At 39.4% G+C, this 19657-nt stretch overlaps 1 protein-coding gene across 1 annotated transcript; it reads left to right on the forward strand.

Moving 5' to 3' along the window:
• Positions 1-323: 323 nt before the first annotated feature.
• Positions 324-19035, forward strand: LOC135472203 (coatomer subunit alpha-like). Its single transcript, XM_064751592.1, has 32 exons — positions 324-467; positions 2921-3034; positions 3534-3607; positions 4016-4096; positions 4338-4414; positions 4711-4820; positions 5431-5646; positions 6010-6145; positions 6330-6412; positions 6662-6812; positions 7094-7160; positions 7469-7544; positions 8108-8190; positions 8563-8702; positions 8877-8962; positions 9215-9353; positions 9923-10085; positions 10565-10711; positions 11221-11410; positions 11919-12014; positions 12543-12752; positions 13150-13245; positions 13727-13833; positions 14146-14226; positions 14872-14940; positions 15346-15482; positions 15926-16112; positions 16505-16615; positions 16968-17129; positions 17393-17505; positions 17852-17933; positions 18227-19035. The coding sequence occupies exons 1-32, from the start codon at positions 428-430 to the stop codon at positions 18284-18286; spliced, it is 3684 nt and encodes a 1227-aa protein (XP_064607662.1). The 5' UTR covers positions 324-427; the 3' UTR covers positions 18287-19035.
• Positions 19036-19657: the final 622 nt, after the last annotated feature.

A 19657-nucleotide genomic window follows, 5' to 3' on the forward strand; every position in this document is an offset into this window, starting at 1 on the left:
TATGGTTTTAAGGATAAGGAAGAAAGATATGCAAAAAAATGGAGTCGCCCACAGCAGATGTTGGCGCTGACTTTATTTATAATTTATCAACTCGAGGTACATATTAGAATTGTTTTTATGGCATGCAGCTTCGAGGAATGCATACTCTTTTCAATGGTATTTGATTAATATTTACATATTCTTCTCCTTTAAATGTTCACTCTTGTCAACCCAACAGTTCCACACGTCAAAACGCTTCATTTCCCTGAGTTGCTTCCCTTGGTTGCTTTTTGACCAATGAAAAAGCAGACAACTTACTACTTCTTAGATGACGTGTAAAGAGACAACCGGCACTTCCACGTTGGACAGTCTTCGTTGCATGAATTTTGACGCGATTCGTCTGCATCTGAGCAGGTGATTCAGCCTCCAAGAGACAGTTTGCACTGTCATGTTGACAAAATTTGAAACAAAGTCAGCCAGGGTGAAAGGTGCGTATTGTATCGTCGCATGTCGTGATGCCCATCTGATTAGGTGTTGTTGTTGTTTTGCTTCTGAACTTGCACCAGACACTACATATTCCTTGGCTACACATGTACGTGTGTGACATTCACTGATAAATGAGAAATGATACTTTCTGCTTTTTGCTTTGACTGAGGTTTAAGTAGCCCAAGGTGGCTACTTCAGCACCTCTCTCTATACTGGGCTGGAGGTAGGATGTAGGGCCTACATTGGTGACCAAAATCTGGTTAAAATAAAAAACCAATAGTCTGCATTTGTAGAACTTTACACTTACCTGTAACTATCAGTTCAGTTCAGTTCAGTTCACTTTAGATTCACATTTTGCAACCATACATTTGGGTTAAACTTTGTCAAATCTCTTTTTTCACTGTGCACTAGCCTCCTGTCATAGTTGGGAAGTCGATAATACGTAAGTGAGGCTCTTGTACCTAATCTCGTGGAAACGTGCCGCCGCATTTGGCCCCATTGAAAAAGAAAATGTCTTGCTTTTTTTGAAAAACAGCCATTTTGTGAAGCAAGTAACTTTCTGAGAAATTGGCTTAGGGTATAGAAATTATTTTTCTTACTGTGATCAGGCCTGTCTGTCATACCCTAGGACTAAGAGTCGTTTCAGATTAAATCGGGAAAAAAGATCAGATCAGATCAGATTGAATTTGTTTGTTGCAGCACGTTACACAAGATAATTGTTTTCTGAATGATACTAGCAATGTTTTTTGATAACAATAAACTAAAATTTGAAATGAATTTGAGAGTGTTGACCTGGCTGAAAGGTATTACATAACCAGCGACGAGAAAGAAAAAAAACATGTTGCCGGGTTCAGGTCAAGCCTTTGTCACCTCCGTAGCCACATGGGCAACCAGTCGTAAACTAAACACCTATTCAAAAAACTGGGGTCAACTTTGGTTCTTAACTCTCAGGTTGCATGCACACGTAACATCCCAGCTATATTCCATTTGGTATTGGCACACCATTCCCATATTCAAGACACGGCAAACCATTTCTAAGTAAGACAACCATTAGGCTTTTTAGGTTTAACACGCATGCGCCATCTAGGAAGGATAACTTTTTCAAGACTAATTGTGGTTAAGGCAAAATGGCTACTGCTTTGGCGATGACTGCGAGGTGAATTTGAGTCTTGTGTGTCCTTACCAAGTGGAATATACATGAGATGTTGCGTGTGCGGGAGAGCTGAGAGTTAAGAGCCAAAGTTAACACCAGTTTTGGATTGCAGCCATTGTTTACAAAGGAGTTACTGGTTATGGTGTGAATCGCCAATCCATGGCTGAATATAATTTTGCCAAGCCTAACGTCAGAGCAGTCTCAGACTATATGTCAACTCAAGTTTGCATGTAGTAATAGTTGAAAAAATGTAACTTTGAATGGAGTAGTCCAAGATTGCTCTGACATTGGCTGTGGCAAAAATTTTGTTCGGCCAAGGTTGACCCCAAACCAGCTTCAAAGCTGGCACAATTCTAGGGCTAGCTTTACAATAGTCTAGCCCTACCACAACGCTATGCTTTTAACATGGTGGTAATGATGGCACTGAAGTGCTTGGGGCGCTCCATCAAACTTAAGGCTCTGAATGTTTTTGCATGTATTCTTTAATAGTAAAACCCACATAATGTTTGGTCATTGGCAAACCTTGTTAGAAACAAACCAAAAGATAAACATTGTAGGAAGGTCTGGTACCAACCTGCGGATGGTCATGGGTTTCCCCTGGGCTCTGCCCGGTTTCCTCCCACCATAATGCTGACCGCCATCGTATAAGTCAAATATTCTTGAGTAAGGGGTAAAACACCAATCAAGTAAATAAATATATGCAGATAAACATCAAATCTCTGGCTCAACATTTTCCTCCACTGCCATGTTTGGCTTTGCTTTGACATTCGTAGTCTACATTTCTTTAGGAAAAAGTGGGTCTGAAAACAGGCATTGTTAATGCAATGAGTCGTGTGGTGGATCACATAGAATACAGGGGCATATTTAGTGTGTTGTACAGAAACATCAGCAGTAATCCATGAGCAGACAGAGCAATCAAAGCTTGTTAATTTGTAGTAAAAAAAGTTACTTAGAGTTTGTCATGTATGCATTACAGAATTTACATTGATAAAAATGTGACGATATGTTTATGGAAAAAAACCCAAAACTACAAAGCATAGTTAGGGTGTTGTTGGGATGCTCAGGAAAGATTGTAATTCAAGGTTTGCTAAGAAAATGTGTCTTTAGTCTGTAACGGTGGTTAGAGGCCTCTGTGGATGAGAAGAGTAGCATACCAGCACGGCGCAACAGCACAAATGTTGGGTAAACCAGGGCCTTAGAATTGAAAAGTAAAATTTTTGCTGTGTCAGTCCTATTAACATCTCTTAAAGTATTCCCTTTTGTCACAGTGTTTTATTCTCTGTTCATGTATTATTTCTCCAGGTTTATCCTTTCACCCTAAGCGACCATGGGTTCTTGCTAGCCTTCACAATGGTACCATTCAGCTCTGGGACTATCGCATGTGTACACTGATTGATAAATTTGATGAGCATGATGGTAAGTTTCTAACATACAACACTCACTGCCGAACATCTTAGTCTTAAGCGCGAATTAATTGATGTGTAAATTCGTGATACCAAGTGGGCGCTTTCACTTCTGCCCTGTAAACCCCATCTGTATGTCACTTAACGTGTGTCGAAGTATGTGATATTTATTAAGTCTGAACACTGTATTTACACCTCACCCCAAGACTCTATGCTAGCCATTTTCCTTAGTACCCATCAACAATATCTTGTTGCCATGATATGGCTGGAAAATTGATGATGTGGCGTTAATCCATAATCATCTATTCATTCATTCAACTATATATTTAGTCTCAGTTACAGCTGGCAAACTTTTATGATAGGAGATTAAAGATAAATATTTCACTGAAATATCTTTTGTCCAAATCTTGACCATGTTGTTTGCTGGCATACATGTGTTTGTCATTTGCACATTTGAAATATTTGAGGCATAAAACTGGTAAAATGACCACACTGTTTATTTTCCTCCTCAGGCCCAGTTCGAGGCATTTGTTTTCATAACCAACAGCCCCTGTTTGTGTCTGGTGGGGATGACTACAAAATAAAGGTAATTTGATATTTTTCACTGTTCACAGCCTTACTCAGTTTTCCAAAGAAATATCATATCTTATCATCTACTTGTCAGATGATTATGATGAACAAACATCTCAGATGACACCCAACTCTACAAGACCACCTCTACAACGCCAATAAATCACTTATAATTTAACTGAATTTTCCAGCAATTTATTGCCTGCTGTTCACACTGCAGTATTGGTACATGGGGGTGATAAGAAAAATCAGTCAAAAATCATTTGAAGGTATAATTTTTAACAACTTTATATAGCAGGATGGTTTGCTAATAACATAGTCCATGAAATTCTATGAGATTTAAATGAAATAAACATGAATTTTCTCTAGAAATTCATATTTCAATAGATGTCTGATGCTTTGTTTGGTTGTGTGTTTGTGTCAGGTCTGGAACTACAAACAGAGAAGGTGTCTCTTCACCCTTCTGGGCCATCTGGATTACATCAGGACGACAACGTTCCATCATGTGAGTATGGCGAGACAGACATTTGGTATGGGAATGTGTATTGTCTGTTAACAGGCAGCGATGTTAAGGAATGTGTAACAAGGAATGTGTGGAACCATTACTTTACATGTATATTGACAATTTACTATATATTTACTTGTCAGTTTTATTTATGAAAGAAAAAGATTGGCGATCTGTTAAGTGTGTATGGTCTACAGGTACATGTTGACTTGTGTCATTAACTACATTGTGTGTGTTTCAGGAATACCCCTGGATCCTGAGTGCCTCCGATGACCAGACTATCCGCATATGGAACTGGCAGTCCAGAACATGCATATGGTAAACATACTGTTCTGTGTTCAGCATTTTACGGCTGACATACTGCCAGTACAGCATTCATTCATAGTTCGATAGTCTTGACCAGTTGCTATTGCTAATGCACATGTACATTACCGATAAGTTGTAGATGCACTTGTATAAACTAAGTTTCACACCATATCATAATTAATTATATGTTTAAATTTCTCCAGAGACAAAATGTCCTGAATTTTACCGTTGACATAGAGCGCTGAGCAGATGAGTATATGATAACAAGTTTGAAAGCCTTAGTCCCCTCATTGTTATTCTGTTATCAGTGTGCTGACTGGTCACAGCCATTATGTGATGTGTGCTCAGTTCCACCCCAGTGAAGACCTCATAGTCTCTGCCTCCCTCGACCAGACGGTCAGAGTCTGGGATATTTCTGGTACGTGTCCACACCTGTGCTTAAAAATATTATAATCTATATAATTTTTGGTCATTTGGGGGTCATTTTATGGTACAGATTTCTATCGCCATTGAGGTGGTCATACATGAAGTTTGTTAAAGATCACTTGCTTTCCTCCAATTCGACATGATATTGAGCTGGTTCAGCAGATAATAATCTGTGTGTCACATGGATGTGAGAAACTTCCTGTGTTACTCGCCATAGGCTGGGGATTTACTCCAGACTCCTCTTACTGTAAAACCAACTGCTGTTGTTTAGATGAAATATTCTTTAGTGTGTCGATTGAGCCTCAATACTAAAATGAATCTGTACCAGTTTAATGAAATCTGCTGATGTTGGGTAGAGTGTATTTGTTTATTTATTTATTTTATTTGATTGATGTTTTATGCCATACTGAAAAATATTTCAATTATACGATGACGGCAAGCATTGTGGTGGGCGGAAACCGGGCAGCGTCAGGGGGAAACCCACAGCCTTCCGCAGGTTGCGAGTAGACCGTCCCACATACTATTTCAGGTGTATGGGATTGAAATACTTTCTTTAGTTCAAATGTCAGTGTTTAAAATATTATCAACTCTTATCTGTATAGGATTGAGGAAAAAGAATGTAGCACCAGGCCCATCCAGCCTGGAGGACAGGATTAAGAACAGTACCCAGACAGACCTATTTGGGTCATCTGATGCCGTCGTGAAGCACGTGTTAGAGGGCCATGACAGGGGAGTGAACTGGGCAGCCTTTCACCCCACACTGCCCCTCATCGTGTCTGGAGCTGATGACAGACAGATTAAGATGTGGAGAATGAATGGTGAGTGAGGGCCGCAGAGGAGGGAATGTCACAGTTTATGGACAGTAGACTTGGTGAATTATATGTGCAAGATTGTTCATTGAAGTTGTGATTTTGGAGTGTATAATTTTCTTAGTTTGGACTACCATGATCTGCAGCTGCGTAGGATTTAGCTGCTTTGTATACTTGATGATTTTGGTAATTTTAAATACTCTAGTTTACTGCACTGCACTTTATGGCAGGATATTCTCTAGGTGTAATGCATTAAACCAGACTTTGCTCTATTTCTTCGCGTCATAAAATTAGCTGTTGTAATAAGTGATTTTTTTCCTGAGTAAAGCATAAAACAACATTGAAATAAATGGATAATTTTCCATATTACAGAGTCTAAGGCTTGGGAGGTGGATACCTGCCGTGGTCACTACAACAATGTGTCATGTGTGGCCTTCCATCCTAGACAGGAGCTGATCCTGAGTAACTCTGAGGACAAGAGTATCCGTGTCTGGGACATGAGCAAAAGGTAACATTCAGTCTGAAATAGACCATGGCATAACTGTCCTGACAAAAATGCTGTTGAACAAGGTGCAGCAATTGATTTCATTTTTAAAAACAATTGCATATAAGTTTCAGTGAAGTTTAAACTGTGTCTGGACTACAGCAGCTGTATATCAATCTGTGAACTTTTTCTGTTTCCCATTTGACAGAACTGGGGTGCAGACATTCAGAAGAGACCATGATAGATTTTGGGTACTGGGGGCTCACCCGACTCTGAATTTGTTTGCTGCAGGTTGGTAGGCTGGCTGGTTTGATTATTAGAGCAGTTTAATTTTTAATTCGCAACCGTTTGGTATGATTTTAGTCAAGGTTTCACTAAAGATATCAGAAATTTAAATTATGCATCTGAATGATATACAGCTAGTATACACATTAAGCATAATGCTCCATTCTGTAAATTATGTATTGCTATATCTTGAAATATAGGCAGTGTTTTTTGACTGTCCAGAACATACTATCATAATGATTTGACATTTTACAGGGCATGACAATGGAATGATGATATTTAAACTGGAGCGTGAACGCCCTGCCTATGCTGTTCACAACAACACTCTGTACTATGTCAAGGAGAGGTACCTGAGAAAACTGGACTTCACAACGTCCAAAGATGTGGCTGTCATGCAGCTCAGAGGGTAAGATCCTTGCATTCAAACGAAACTAAGAGGCTCATTAAGTCTCATGACTGCTAGACGCTCATTTTCCTTGTACGGGAACATGTAGACACCTATCCTGCATTGCTTTAGTTCGCAGATTGCCTGTGAAATAACCAGTTGCACTGCTGTAAATCATCACTCTGACTGTGATGGTAGCATCATTTTCTCCATATATAAATTATTCCATGATTCTAAGCATAGTCTGAAAGTATTGACTGCTATAGTGTCGGCTGTGTGTTACCATATCTCTTGTTTTTCAGTGGATCCCGTAGCCCGGTGTACAGCATGTCCTACAACCCAGCTGAGAATGCTGTACTACTGTGCACTGTAAGTTCAATATTGTATATTGCCTGCACTTAATTGAACATAAAATGGCCAGAAACTGTAGGTAACTAAGCTGTGCATTGGTTCCCAGAAAGCTCATTATTGACATCCTTTTCTGAAATATTTCCTTTGACAGAGAATATCCATAAAATTGAGCAGTTATTGGAGATATGAAGTATGCCTCAAAAACACAAAGAAAATATTTCCTTATTTTGGATTTCATATTTCCCATAAATGTATAATCTTAATTTTAGAGTTCCTTTTCTTGCGTCCTTTATGATGTGTTTGTGTTCTTTTTCCTTTTCCCACAGAGGACCAGTAACCTGGAGAACAGCACCTATGACCTCTACTCCATCCCTAAGGACTCAGACTCCCAGAACCCCGATGGTAAAATGCTCTTCTTTTCTTGCATTAATTCTGGGGCTCTGTGTGGCTTATTTCTGCTAAAGTGCTTAATTTACTATAACTCACCAGCCCTGAGTGAATGGGCATTGAGGTCGGAGGCTCGAATGCCTAGTTTTACTGCAGCTGTAAGTGGGTAGGTTGGTCACATACTTTATGAAGGGTAATGGTTTACTCAAGGCGCTCTGATTTCCTCCAACCATATACCAGACGGCTCCTCTAGAGATAAATAAATTTTCAAGTGTTGCCTAGAACACCTATCAAATAGTTACATCACCACGTCATTTGGGTGAAATGTAGTACATGTACATGTATTTGTTTTACGATCTGACTTGATAAGCTATGGGTGGTAATTTGTATTTATTCATTATATAAACTCATTGGAAGTCCAGTTTTCATATTTTATTTTTTAATATTTTGCTTTCAGTGTTGTGAGTTTTGTGTCAGAAAGTTGCATCGAGGTCTTCATGGTTAAAGGTAAATGTGGCAACATTTAATGATAAATTAATTTACTATAAACATGTCTCATGTCTCATGTCTCGTTACAGCCCCTGAGGGTAAGCGCTCCTCTGGATTGACCGCTGTGTGGGTGGCCAGGAATAGGTTTGCTGTCCTAGACAGGACACATTCAGTAAGTCTCATTTCTATTACCTTGTTATTGTTTGATCATGCATAAAGAAGGGAATTGTTTGATCATGCATAAAGAAGGGAATTGTTTGATCATGCATAAAGAAGGGAATTGTTTGCGATGAGCCTTAAAGCACTTTGCTGTAGCAGTATTGATTATATTGGTACCGTGGAAGAGGTCACTCTGTAGAATTCATTATTCAGCTTATGCCAGTAGTTAACAGAGGGCAAGAGTACTGATAATGTTTTGTGGCTATCACCATTTATAATTGATACTTTAAAATCTACACAATTGTATAAAGGCTTTCTCATGTAATAAGATAAAGTCTGTGCAGGCATATTGATACATGTATTTTGAAACTTGTTGTATTTGCAGATTGTGGTGAAGGGTATCAAAAATGAGATCACAAAGAAGGTTCAGGCTCCTAACTGTGAGGACATTTTCTATGCTGGCACTGGTTGTCTGCTCCTGAAAGACGCAGATGGTGTGACACTGTTTGATGTGCAACAGAAGAGGTATGGGACTCCTGCATCTACCAATCTGAAGATGTCAAGATCATTGTATTCTTTCTCATCCTCACTTTCATTGCTGTCCCCTAAGCGTTTTACTGAACTTATGATTAACTGTTTATAAAGAGTTTTTGGTGTCTTGATTCACTAACAATATGGGTCATTTCCTCCCATTTTCAGGACATTAGCCAGTGTGAAGATCTCCAAGGTGAAAGCTGTGATTTGGTCCAATGAGATGAGCCATGTTGCTCTCATCAGCAAACATGGTAAAGTGACAACACTTGGAAGTGAAATATATTAATCATCAATGGTGGAATGATAATTGAATCTTGGGAGAGCTAATAAACACTTTTCATTATTTATGTGCAAACATCTTTCTGACTGTACTAGGGCAGCTGTAAATATAATTAATTTTTGGGATTGATGTATTCAAGTAGGTCATGAGCTGTATGAAACTAGCGATGATGTATAGCAGTCGATAAAATTCAATGATTTATTGATTTATTTTGTTATTACAGTGATTTCTATCTGTAATCGTAAGCTGGAGAACTTATGTACCATCCACGAGAACATTCGTGTGAAGAGCGGGGCGTGGGATGAGAGTGGTGTTCTCGTGTACACCACTAGTAACCACATTAAGTACGCTCTGACCAACGGGTAAGTCAACTGTCACTCAGTGGTAGGTAGCTTACCCAGAGCACCAATAAAACTGCTCTGTTTCACCTAAGTCAGACATTATCCAGATGACACAGTTTGCTTGATTCTGATTGATTCATCCACCTTATAGAGACACTTAAAGATTTTTGTGAAGTTTGATTAATTTCTTAAGTTGGCGTCAAAAGTATCATGTTAAGGCGTTCATATGCTTCTGAAAGTGCATTTTTATATACTGTACAAGACTTTAGTTGAAATACTGTCATTACCAATGTACATGCAATTGTAATCACTGCATGAAAAGAACAATCAGACAGGTAACAATAAATAAACCTACCCTAAATGACCATAAATTTCGTCCGCAACTAACTTACCAATTTTCCTGATTCTGAGAGTTCTACTGAGAGTTCCAGTTCTACTGGAAAGTTGTAAGTTTCAGCACCAAAACTTTGTAACATTTATTTGCCTCTAAAAATGCTCTCTGGTGGGCAAAATTTTAGGTCATTTAGGATATATTATCTGTGATAAATTTCATCAGAATTAGATGATGTTATCTATGTTTATGTGTTAAGTGACCATGGCATCATCCGTACCCTGGACTTGCCAATCTACATCACCCGTATCAAGGGGAACAGTGTGTACTGCCTGGACAGGGAGTGTCGCCCACGGGTACTGGGCATTGACCCAACAGAGTTCAAGTTCAAACTCGCCCTGGTCAACCGCAAGTATGACGAGGTCAGTTGCTACCCTAGCATTTTGTATGGTACAGGTAGGAACTGATGTTAGTTTTTAAAATAAGCAAAACTTCCAAAGAAAAAATAAACAAAAATCACTAGCATTTATCTTTCCCTTATTTATAACATAGCACATGTAATTGTGCTAGTTTGAAGTGCCACACACACAGATTTTACTATATGAAAAGGACATTATCTTATGAGAATTGAAACTGGCAGAATTTACTTTACATCGGTCATGAAATGTTTCAAAGGACTGCCATCATGGAATGGCCTAGACACAACTTTTGACATTACAAGTTGTATAATCAAATTGAAAACATAAAATAACGTACATTTATTTACTGGGATTTGACTGTGAATTTAGGGTGTTAAATTTGTCATCCAGCTATAAACTAAACTACAAATGTAATCTGTGTCATGCTCGTGGCTTTTTAAACTGGCAAGGGAGTTGTATTAATTGCCTTTTTTTTTCCACAGGTGTTACACATGGTGCGTAATGCCAAGCTGGTGGGTCAGTCCATCATAGCCTACCTACAGAAAAAAGGCTACCCAGAGGTGGCTCTTCACTTTGTCAAGGATGAGAAAACTAGGTTTGCTCTGGCTCTGGAATGTGGTAACATTGATGTGAGTACATCTACATGATGAATAGGCATGTCCAGTTACCATGGAAACAGAGATTTCTTGTTTTGGGTGGGGGGGGGGGGGTCTTGATGGACTGGGGGTGGAAGTTAAGGAGGTGAGATGGACTTAAATGTTTAAGTTCTCTTTAAGTTCTTAAGTTTAAACTTAAGTTTGTTTATATGTTTAAGTTCTTAATGCAACTAGACAACATGGCCTGCAGCTGTCAGATTTCTATTGTTTCTAACCAAAGAAACAAACCATTAGCATTCTGTGACTAGCACTCATCTCACAGTTATGTTTATTTTCCTTTACCTCTTTATTCACACTTAGTTCTGTCTACTGTTAACAACATGATATCAGGAGGTTTGTCGCTTACCTGGCAGATCAAGGTTGTTCATCCTTATAGGCACACCAGTGTCCTCTTCCTGCTTGCCAACATGTAAGGGAAAATTTGTTTAGATTATCACAATTAAGATAACAGATGAATAACTACGGTTGTGTTGTGTTGTCAGATTGCCCTTGAGGCTGCCCGAGCATTGGATGACCAGTCCTGCTGGGAGAAGCTCGGGGAAGCTGCCCTCCTACAGGGCAACCATCAGATTGTGGAGATGGCCTACCAGAGGACCAAGAACTTTGACAAGCTCTCCTTCCTCTACCTCATCACTGGTAACCTGGAGAAGCTGAGGAAAATGATGAAAATATGTAAGCAGTGTGTGATTAGACAAATCATTTACAGCATAACCTAAATGTCCATTAATTTTGTCCATGACTAACTTGCTCATTTTTCCTGATTCTGAGAGTTTTATTGATTTTAGGACATTAGGTGTTTTGAGGTTTGCTGGGAACATGGGATAATTTTTTGCTCGAAAATTGTAAGTTTCATCATCAAAAATAGTATTTTGTGACATTTATTTGCCTCTAAAAATGCACTTTTGTGGATGAAATTTGAGGTCATTTAAGATATTCATCTGGCTTGTCAGTGTTTGTTTCAGTATGGGCTTAGTATTACTAATTACTCAAGCATGTCTGTGTTAATTTCTCACAGTTATCTAACATGTTGAATATAGGACACAGTGTATTTTGTGTAGTAGTCTCATTTTTGTTTAATTTATAGACTTTGTTCTTTGGCTGATAACTACATGTATGTCAGTGGTAGGATTAATGTGAAAGACTAGCCACTAAGAGTGCAATGTTATACTTGTTGTTCCAGCTGAAATCAGGAAGGATGTCAGTGGTCATTTTCAGAACGCTCTTTACCTGGGAGATGCCAGTGAGAGAGTCAAGATTCTCAAAAACTGTGGCCAAAGTAAGTGACAAAATCTGAAAACTGTAAATGCCTTTTTATTCGCGGGCATAAATATACACGGATTTGGTAAGAAGACACATTGGATTCAGTTATGAAAATTATAGGTTTATGGGAATCATCATGAAAAGGAAGTTTGAAGTGCGGAAACCCCCGAGCGATGTATCGGGCGTGGCGGAAAGGTGATCTGACTGGAAGACAAGTAGTTGATAAAAAACTCTCATCATCGTATCTATATTGTATCACATACACACTCCAGGTACAAAATATCGATGTGTATGTCTCTAACAGCGGCAATAAATCAACAACAACAACATCGCAATGTGGCAATGCTTAGAGAGAGCTAAGCCTCCTTAAGAGAGAGCAAGATTAACTGACAAGCAATTAAATGGAAAGAGGTAAGAGGTAAAACTGAGGATGTGATCCTCCACCCATAAATCGACTAATCCTCAAGCTTGGGGTCTTAACGCCCATGGAAATAAAACAGCTCTGAGAGATATCCCTTGTAGCCAGGTTGTGCTCTTGTTCCAGAATCACTGGCTTACCTGACAGCTGCCACCCACGGCCTGGAGGAGGAGGCAGAGCAGCTGAAGGAGGGGTTTGAGGAGGGAGAGCCAATACCTGACCTCTACCCTAATGCTCAGCTCCTCCAGCCTCCAGTCCCCATCATGCAGCAGGAGTCTAATTGGCCACTGCTCACAGTCACCAAGGGATTCTTTGAGGGAGCCATGACAAACAAAGGTAATTTCTTTGTGAAATTGGTGTGAATTGATATCACGTGACATATGAATATTTGAAGATTAATTATGAAGTAATTAATCATAGCATACAACTGTCGTACAACCATCCTGTAATGTCCTGTTTGCACAGTTTTGTTGCTTCAATTTTGAGTGGCACAGTTCCAAAATAGTAATGATATAGAGAATGAAAACTTATTCCACTGTCTGTAAAGTGGTGTCCAGCAAATACCTGCAAATAAATTCTACAGGTCAAAATATTCAGCAGCTAAACATAGATTTGTTTACTGATTTCATTTGCTCCTTGCTGATGCTTGGCTCCTTGTTGGTCGTATGCTCTTTGCTGATCCTTTGCTCCATTACTCTCTGATCCAAATTCCTGATCACTGCCCATGTTACAGGTAAAGGCACAGCATCAGCCATGGCAGCTGTGGACACGGCAGATGAAGGTGCAGGAGAAGGCTGGGGAGAAGACGCTGACCTTGGATTGGATGACGGTAAACATAGAGTATAATTCTCATTTAATAGACTATGCATCTTGTAAAATCTTGTAAAATACAGTGTTGCAAATTGAGCCAGAACTGATTTTTGAGCAATTAAAGCCTTACTGTCTAAATTTCAACCGTACGTGGGAAGGTCTGCCAGCAACCTGCAGATGGTCTTGGGTTTTCATCTGGCTCTGCCCAGTTTCCTCCCACCATAATGCTGGTTGCCGTTGTATAAGTGAAATATTCTTGAGCATGGCGTAAAATACCAAATAAATAAATAAATAAATATATCTAAAGTTCAGTCATTGGTACATGGATGACAGTGTTTAGTTTTAACAGATATGATGTACATGTACTACATAAGCACTGTCTGGCAGAACTTCCTTTATTTATACACACAGACATGCATTGTAGGTGGAATGACAGTATTTTGTTGTGCATGTACATTGGAGCAGAAAGAGTTTGTTTCACCACAAAGTACTGTTTACAGATGGATTTGGGATGCCCTCAGAAGGGTTTGATGATGAGGCACTGGAGGGTGGAGAGGATGGAGGCTGGGATGTTGGGGATGATGATTTGGAGTTACCACCTGATCTGGTCAGTATTGCACACAGAATCTACCGTTCTGTATTCGTCACCTTACCATAGTTGTTCAAGCCACAAAGATGTTTTTTTGGAACGATTCATTATATCTTACTATGTCTTTTGGAGTTTTGGGATTTGTTACTGATTTTGAGATTTTCATTCCTCTTAACCAGCTGCTTAGTGCATGCTGTGCAGAAGAAGTATTTCCATGTACCTGGTGAGGAGCAGTGATTCAAAATCCATAAACCTGATCCACAGTCCTTAAGGGAAATACATGTAAGTGAAGCATGAACTAGAGTTTGATTATTTCTATTGTTATTACAGGATGTTGGTCCAGCAGCAGGAGGGGGGAGCGGAGATGAAGGTTACTTCGTACCTCCCACCAAGGGAACCTCACAGGCACAGGTCAGCTATGGTTATGGTGATATGAGTAGCTGTAATACAGTGTAGTTTGTAACCAAAGTGTGGTGTGAATGTGTAATTGCATAATGAGCACAGAGGGCACTTCATTTCAGTATCATTTTTGTTATATACCCCGTTCCAACTGGGGAGAAAGGGAGTGAAAAGAGAGTTGGATCAGCTTGATTTATTTATTTATTTGATTGGTGTTTTACGCCGTACTCAAGAATATTTCACTTATATGACAGCGACCAGCATTATGGTGGGAGGAAACTGGGCAGAGCCCGGGAGGGAACCCATGTCCATCCACAGGTTGCTAGCAGACCTTCTTGCGTGTGCCTGCAGGGGAAGCGAGCATGAGCTGGACTTGAAGTCACAGCGGCTGCATTGGTGAGAGGCTCCTGGGTCATTACTCTGCCCTAACGCACTAACCGACTAAGCCATGGAGGCCCCTCGGGATCAGCTTGAAACTCAAGTATGCCCCGTCATTGTTGTCAGACCCTGGAGCTCATTTCAAGTTTATCTCTAATCATGTTTAGGTTTTTTTGCAGAATCTATAGTATTTGTAACTTCACTTGCAGAGCTATGGCTAATAGCTATCTCTGTGTATTACCTGTCTCTGTACCAGTATCTACATGTTTGTAATTACAGGTGTGGTGTAACAACTCCAGGTTACCTGTCGATCATGTACTGGCTGGGTCTTTTGAAACAGCCATGCGAGTAAGTAACACGTGACAATTATATGTAGGATAATTCTCTTAAGAATGTTTCTATATACTTTATAAATACTCATTAAGTCACTAGTCCTTTAATGTTATGTGACAGTGAGAGGGTTTTGTTGAGTGGCTAAAATTTCCAATATTACCAATGTGGTGCCTATCCCTAAACTCTCCACTATTTTATTATCTTAATCCTGAGAGCAAACGTCCCAACCCAGAGAACAGACTTCGAAGAGATTAAACATTATGTCTGTCATATTTTATATCATGACACACTTGCAAAATATCGGTATCTTTACAGTAATGCTGATGTGCGTTTCTGATGTCTGATTTGGTGTAGAATAAAATGGCATGAAGATGATACTATTCTGTTTTGATTGTACATATGTTTTCTTGAACATTTCAGCTGTTACATGAACAAGTCGGTGTGGTCAGTTTTGAGGCTTACAAACAGCTGTTTCTGCAAACCTTTAGCCGAGCCAGAACATCATACATTGGCTTGCCATCATTACCTCCCTTGTTTGGAACTCCACATAGAAACTGGTAATTTTCAGTTTTGAAATAGATAGGTTTTAGCTGTTAGGAGTTAGTCCTTTGAACAATGATAAAACACTACCTTATACATTACTGATCAGATTTTAAATTGCACTTTGAAAACAGACAGGAATTGCCTAATTTAGAATCATGGTTTTCAACCAAGTTCACAGTATTATGAAATACATGGTGTGCGCCTCTGTAGAGCGCAAGTGAGAAATCAACAAAGGAGAAGGTCAGTGATGTAGGCATCGACTTGTATAAATGAAAAAATTCTTCAAGAACAACGATCAAATGTCAAAATATAGGCCTGATATTTAATCATGAAATATTGATGGTAAATAGTATGGGAAAAGAAACATGATTTCTAGCAGATAGTCATGAAATAAGTGTTTATGATTTATGAAAGTAATTGGGGATGTAAGCATATGTTTGATTTGTGCTTGTAACAGGAAAGAGGCAGGTGCTAGAGCAGGACTACCAGCTGTGGGCCTCAAGCTGGCTGACTTGGTCCAGAGGTTACAGGCAGCTTACCAGCTGACCACAGGAGGGAAGTTTGCTGATGCTGTGGAGAAGTTTAGGACTATCTTACTGGCTGTACCGTTACTAGTGGTTGACACGAAACAAGAAATAGCAGAAGTGAGGAAAGATATTGTGTTGTCTGTGATAATATGTGTATTGTGCTCAGGTGAAAGTCATACTGTCCTCGGAAGGGTCTTCATACTACCAATAATGAACTTATGGTAATTTTTTTAAAAACAAGAACCCTGTCGTGCACCAGAGCTGTACATATTTCAAAGTTGTTCTGATTTTGACCATTTTAATCTTCTGGACATTAGCTGTTGTCAGAGGTTTACTGTTTTGAGCGTAATTTCAAGCCATTTGCATATTATTATACTATCATTTAAACACAAGTAGAAGAGGCTGCTCCATAGTTTTGGCTCATTTATGGTCAGTCTGTTCTGGTACCAGTCAAACTACAGCCAATTTTCGAATCCTGCATACTGATAAATGTTCTTTCTCTTTTGTAGGCTCAGCAACTGATTGAAATCTGTAGAGAGTATATTGTTGGTTTGAGTATGGAAGTGAAAAGAAAGGACATGCCCAAGTCCAACCTTCAGGAACAGAAGAGGTTATGTGAGGTAAAGTCTTTGTCGGGTCCATGTGTGATCAGTTATTAGACATACCTGGCCGTGTCTTCCTTCGGCTGTGGTATACATTGATGTTTATAGAACAGAACTTTTTTTTTCTTTTGAGGTGACCAGTTTTGGAGTTAATTTTATGTATATTTTAGATATTTTTTTTTTCTCATATTGCTCAGATTTTTTTTATTCATGGTGTTGGTAGAAAATTTGTATTTGAGTATTTTACTGAATTCCAGCCACTGGTATTTGTAAATAGGCATTTCATATTGTATAGGTTATATAATATAGATGTAAAATGTTGTTTAAATATGACTTGTGCAATAAAAAAAAGTGTTATGTTTTCTTTCAGATGGCAGCCTATTTCACCCATTGTAACCTACAACCAGTACATCTTATCCTCACCCTTAGGACAGCCCTAAATCTCTTCTTCAAATTAAAGAACTTCAAAACAGCTGCAAGCTTTGCACGGAGGTTACTGGAGCTGGGGCCTAAACCAGAAGTTGCTCAGCAGGTATGATAATGAGAAAGATTGAATGCAAGTAATGGAAAAAAGCTCAATGATTTTCATATTTTACATTTTTTTTTGTCATACTTAAAATAAATTCCATATTATATACAGGAAACCTATATTTGTATATTAGTAATTAAAATTGCTTTATTCGTGACCAGTTTTGGCAGATAATTAGGTCCTTGCATGTTAAAGCTAATATTGTTTTGAAAAGAAATGGGTATAAAATACACGTCATTAAAATGAAATAACATTTTTGTTTTTAGACAAGAAAAATCTTAGCTGCATGTGAGAAGAACCCAGTGGATGAACATGAGCTCAAATATGACCAACACAACCCCTTTGATATCTGTGCTGCCACTTATGTACCCATTTACAGGTAAGTGGCATTGTGACCAACAGCAACATTTTCTGTTAGGCGTCAAAAATGTGCCAGTCAGGCATAGTTGTATTAACAAAGTTCAGTTGATACGAAAGGACAAATCATGCCTGCATCAAATTTCCTGGAGATAGTTTGTCAATAAATTAAAATGTGTAAAATTCTAATGGGTTTGTTGACTTCTGAGTCATATCAAAGGTTTTCCTGGAAACTTCATTTACAAGCACAGACTTCCTAATAGTGTGTTGAACTGATGTTGATTGATATGTAGAGCCTTAGTCTGTCTTTGATTGGGAAAAGTTAATCAACTTAAGAAAAATTGACTATCTGGTGTTTTGTATTACAGAGGAAAGCCAGTGGTTAAGTGTCCGTTGAGTGGAGCCTGTTACTTACCCGAGTTCAAAGGCCAGGTGTGTCGTGTCACACAGGTGAGTGAAGCATTTTCTGGGTATCCTTGGTGGCTATGATCAGCCATTGATGCTTATGTGGCCGTTAGCACCATGTTAACAAAAATATTTGTTGAAGATCTCTTGCCTTCACCAGTATGACATGGATGTCTGTACATCTCACATGAGAAACTGTAACTTGACAAAACTGTAACTTGACAAGGTTAATCGTTTTATTCCTGCAGGAGCCAGCATCCTGCACCCATAAAAACTAACCGCTGAAATCCTCAAAAATACTACCGTACTTGTAATGAATCTTTATGTTGTTGTTGTAGGTGACAGAAATTGGCAAGGATTGTATCGGCCTGAGGATAAGCCAGCTGCAGTTCCGATAAGCAGCTTAAGTCCCCTGACCAGAGTCAACATTTTCCATCATTGTGTGACATTCACTCATAGACTAACAGAATTCTGCTTAAGAAAAGTTATCAACAAAACAGCAGTCAGACATGGGATAAGCTGTCCATCTTCTTTGTATTAATACCACAATTCACCTTGCATATTGATCTTTTCTGCCACTTATGACTCGTTAAGAAAACTATTATACTTTTGCCTGGGACAGAAATATGAGTGGAAGGAAAACTACGCATCCAATAAAATTGCTTCAGTGATCTTATTGTGCTTACCATGGTACAGGGTTACCTACACTGTTACTGCACTGTGTCAGAATGATCAGGTCTGTGTGATTATTACATTATTTCTGATTTTGTCAAGCTGCGATGGCTACATAACCTGTGAAATTGTATTCTGATTGATGTTCTATGACTTCAGAGATAGTAATGTGTATATGTTTATAAATACTAGATCTATTAAATATTACATACATCGCCAGTTGTGTGTTTGTTTTATTACTACATTTACGTCGTTCTTGTTGAATAAAATAGCAGTTTCTGTTTGGTCTACCAGCGAAACTGAACCCTGGATAAATTTATGATCTTTACATGCTTGTTGGGAGTATGGATGTGCAGTTTATGACCAAATCACAAACTCTCTCAGTTCTCACAGCCCTGTTCATTACTTGGTACCTGTTTGCAGTTTCTTCACTTTATGGGTGGGGGAAACTGGAGCGTGCAGAGTGAACTGCTACCCTTTGTCAGATGTGTTCATGGGTGGGGGAAACTGGAGCGTGCAGAGTCCTGTGTCAGTTGTGTTCATGGGTGGAAGGAACTGGAGCATGCCGGGTGAACTACTGTCCTCTGTCAGTTGTGTTCATGGGTGAATGGAACTGGAGCGTGCAGAGTGAACTACTGTCCTGTGTCAGTTGCATTGATGGGTGGAAGGAACTGGAGCATGCAGTGTGAACTACTGTCCTGTGTCAGTTGTGTTCATGGGTGGAAACTGGAGCATGCCGGGTGAACTACTGTCCTGTGTCAGTTGTGTTCATGGGTGAAGGGAACTGGAGCATGCAGAGTGAACTACTGTCCTGTGTCAGTTGCGTTGATGGGTGGAAGGAACTGGAGCATGCAGAGTGAACTACTGTCCTGTGTCAGTTGTGTTCATGGGTGGAAGGAACTGGAGCGTGCAGGGTGAACTACTGTCCTGTGTCAGTTGCATTGATGGGTGGAAGGAACTGGAGCGTGCAGAGTGAACTACTGTCCTGTGTCAGTTGGTTCATGGGTGAAGGGACTGGAGCATGCAGAGTGAACTACTGTCCTGTGTCAGTTGTGTTCATGGGTGAAAGGAACTGGAGCGTGCAGAGTGAACTACTA

Source organism: Liolophura sinensis, chromosome 1 (genome assembly GCF_032854445.1).
Source record: "Liolophura sinensis isolate JHLJ2023 chromosome 1, CUHK_Ljap_v2, whole genome shotgun sequence".
Classification (NCBI taxonomy): domain Eukaryota; kingdom Metazoa; phylum Mollusca; class Polyplacophora; order Chitonida; family Chitonidae; genus Liolophura; species Liolophura sinensis.

Coding starts and splice junctions, on each gene's coding strand:
- LOC135472203 (XM_064751592.1), top strand. CDS start 428: ATGTTGACAAAATTTGAAACAAAGTCAGCCAGGGTGAAAG. Junction 5,647..6,009: donor TAAGATGTGGAGAATGAATG/GTGAGTGAGGGC, acceptor TCCATATTACAG/AGTCTAAGGCTTGGGAGGTG. Junction 7,161..7,468: donor ATGCTGTACTACTGTGCACT/GTAAGTTCAATA, acceptor CTTTTCCCACAG/AGGACCAGTAACCTGGAGAA.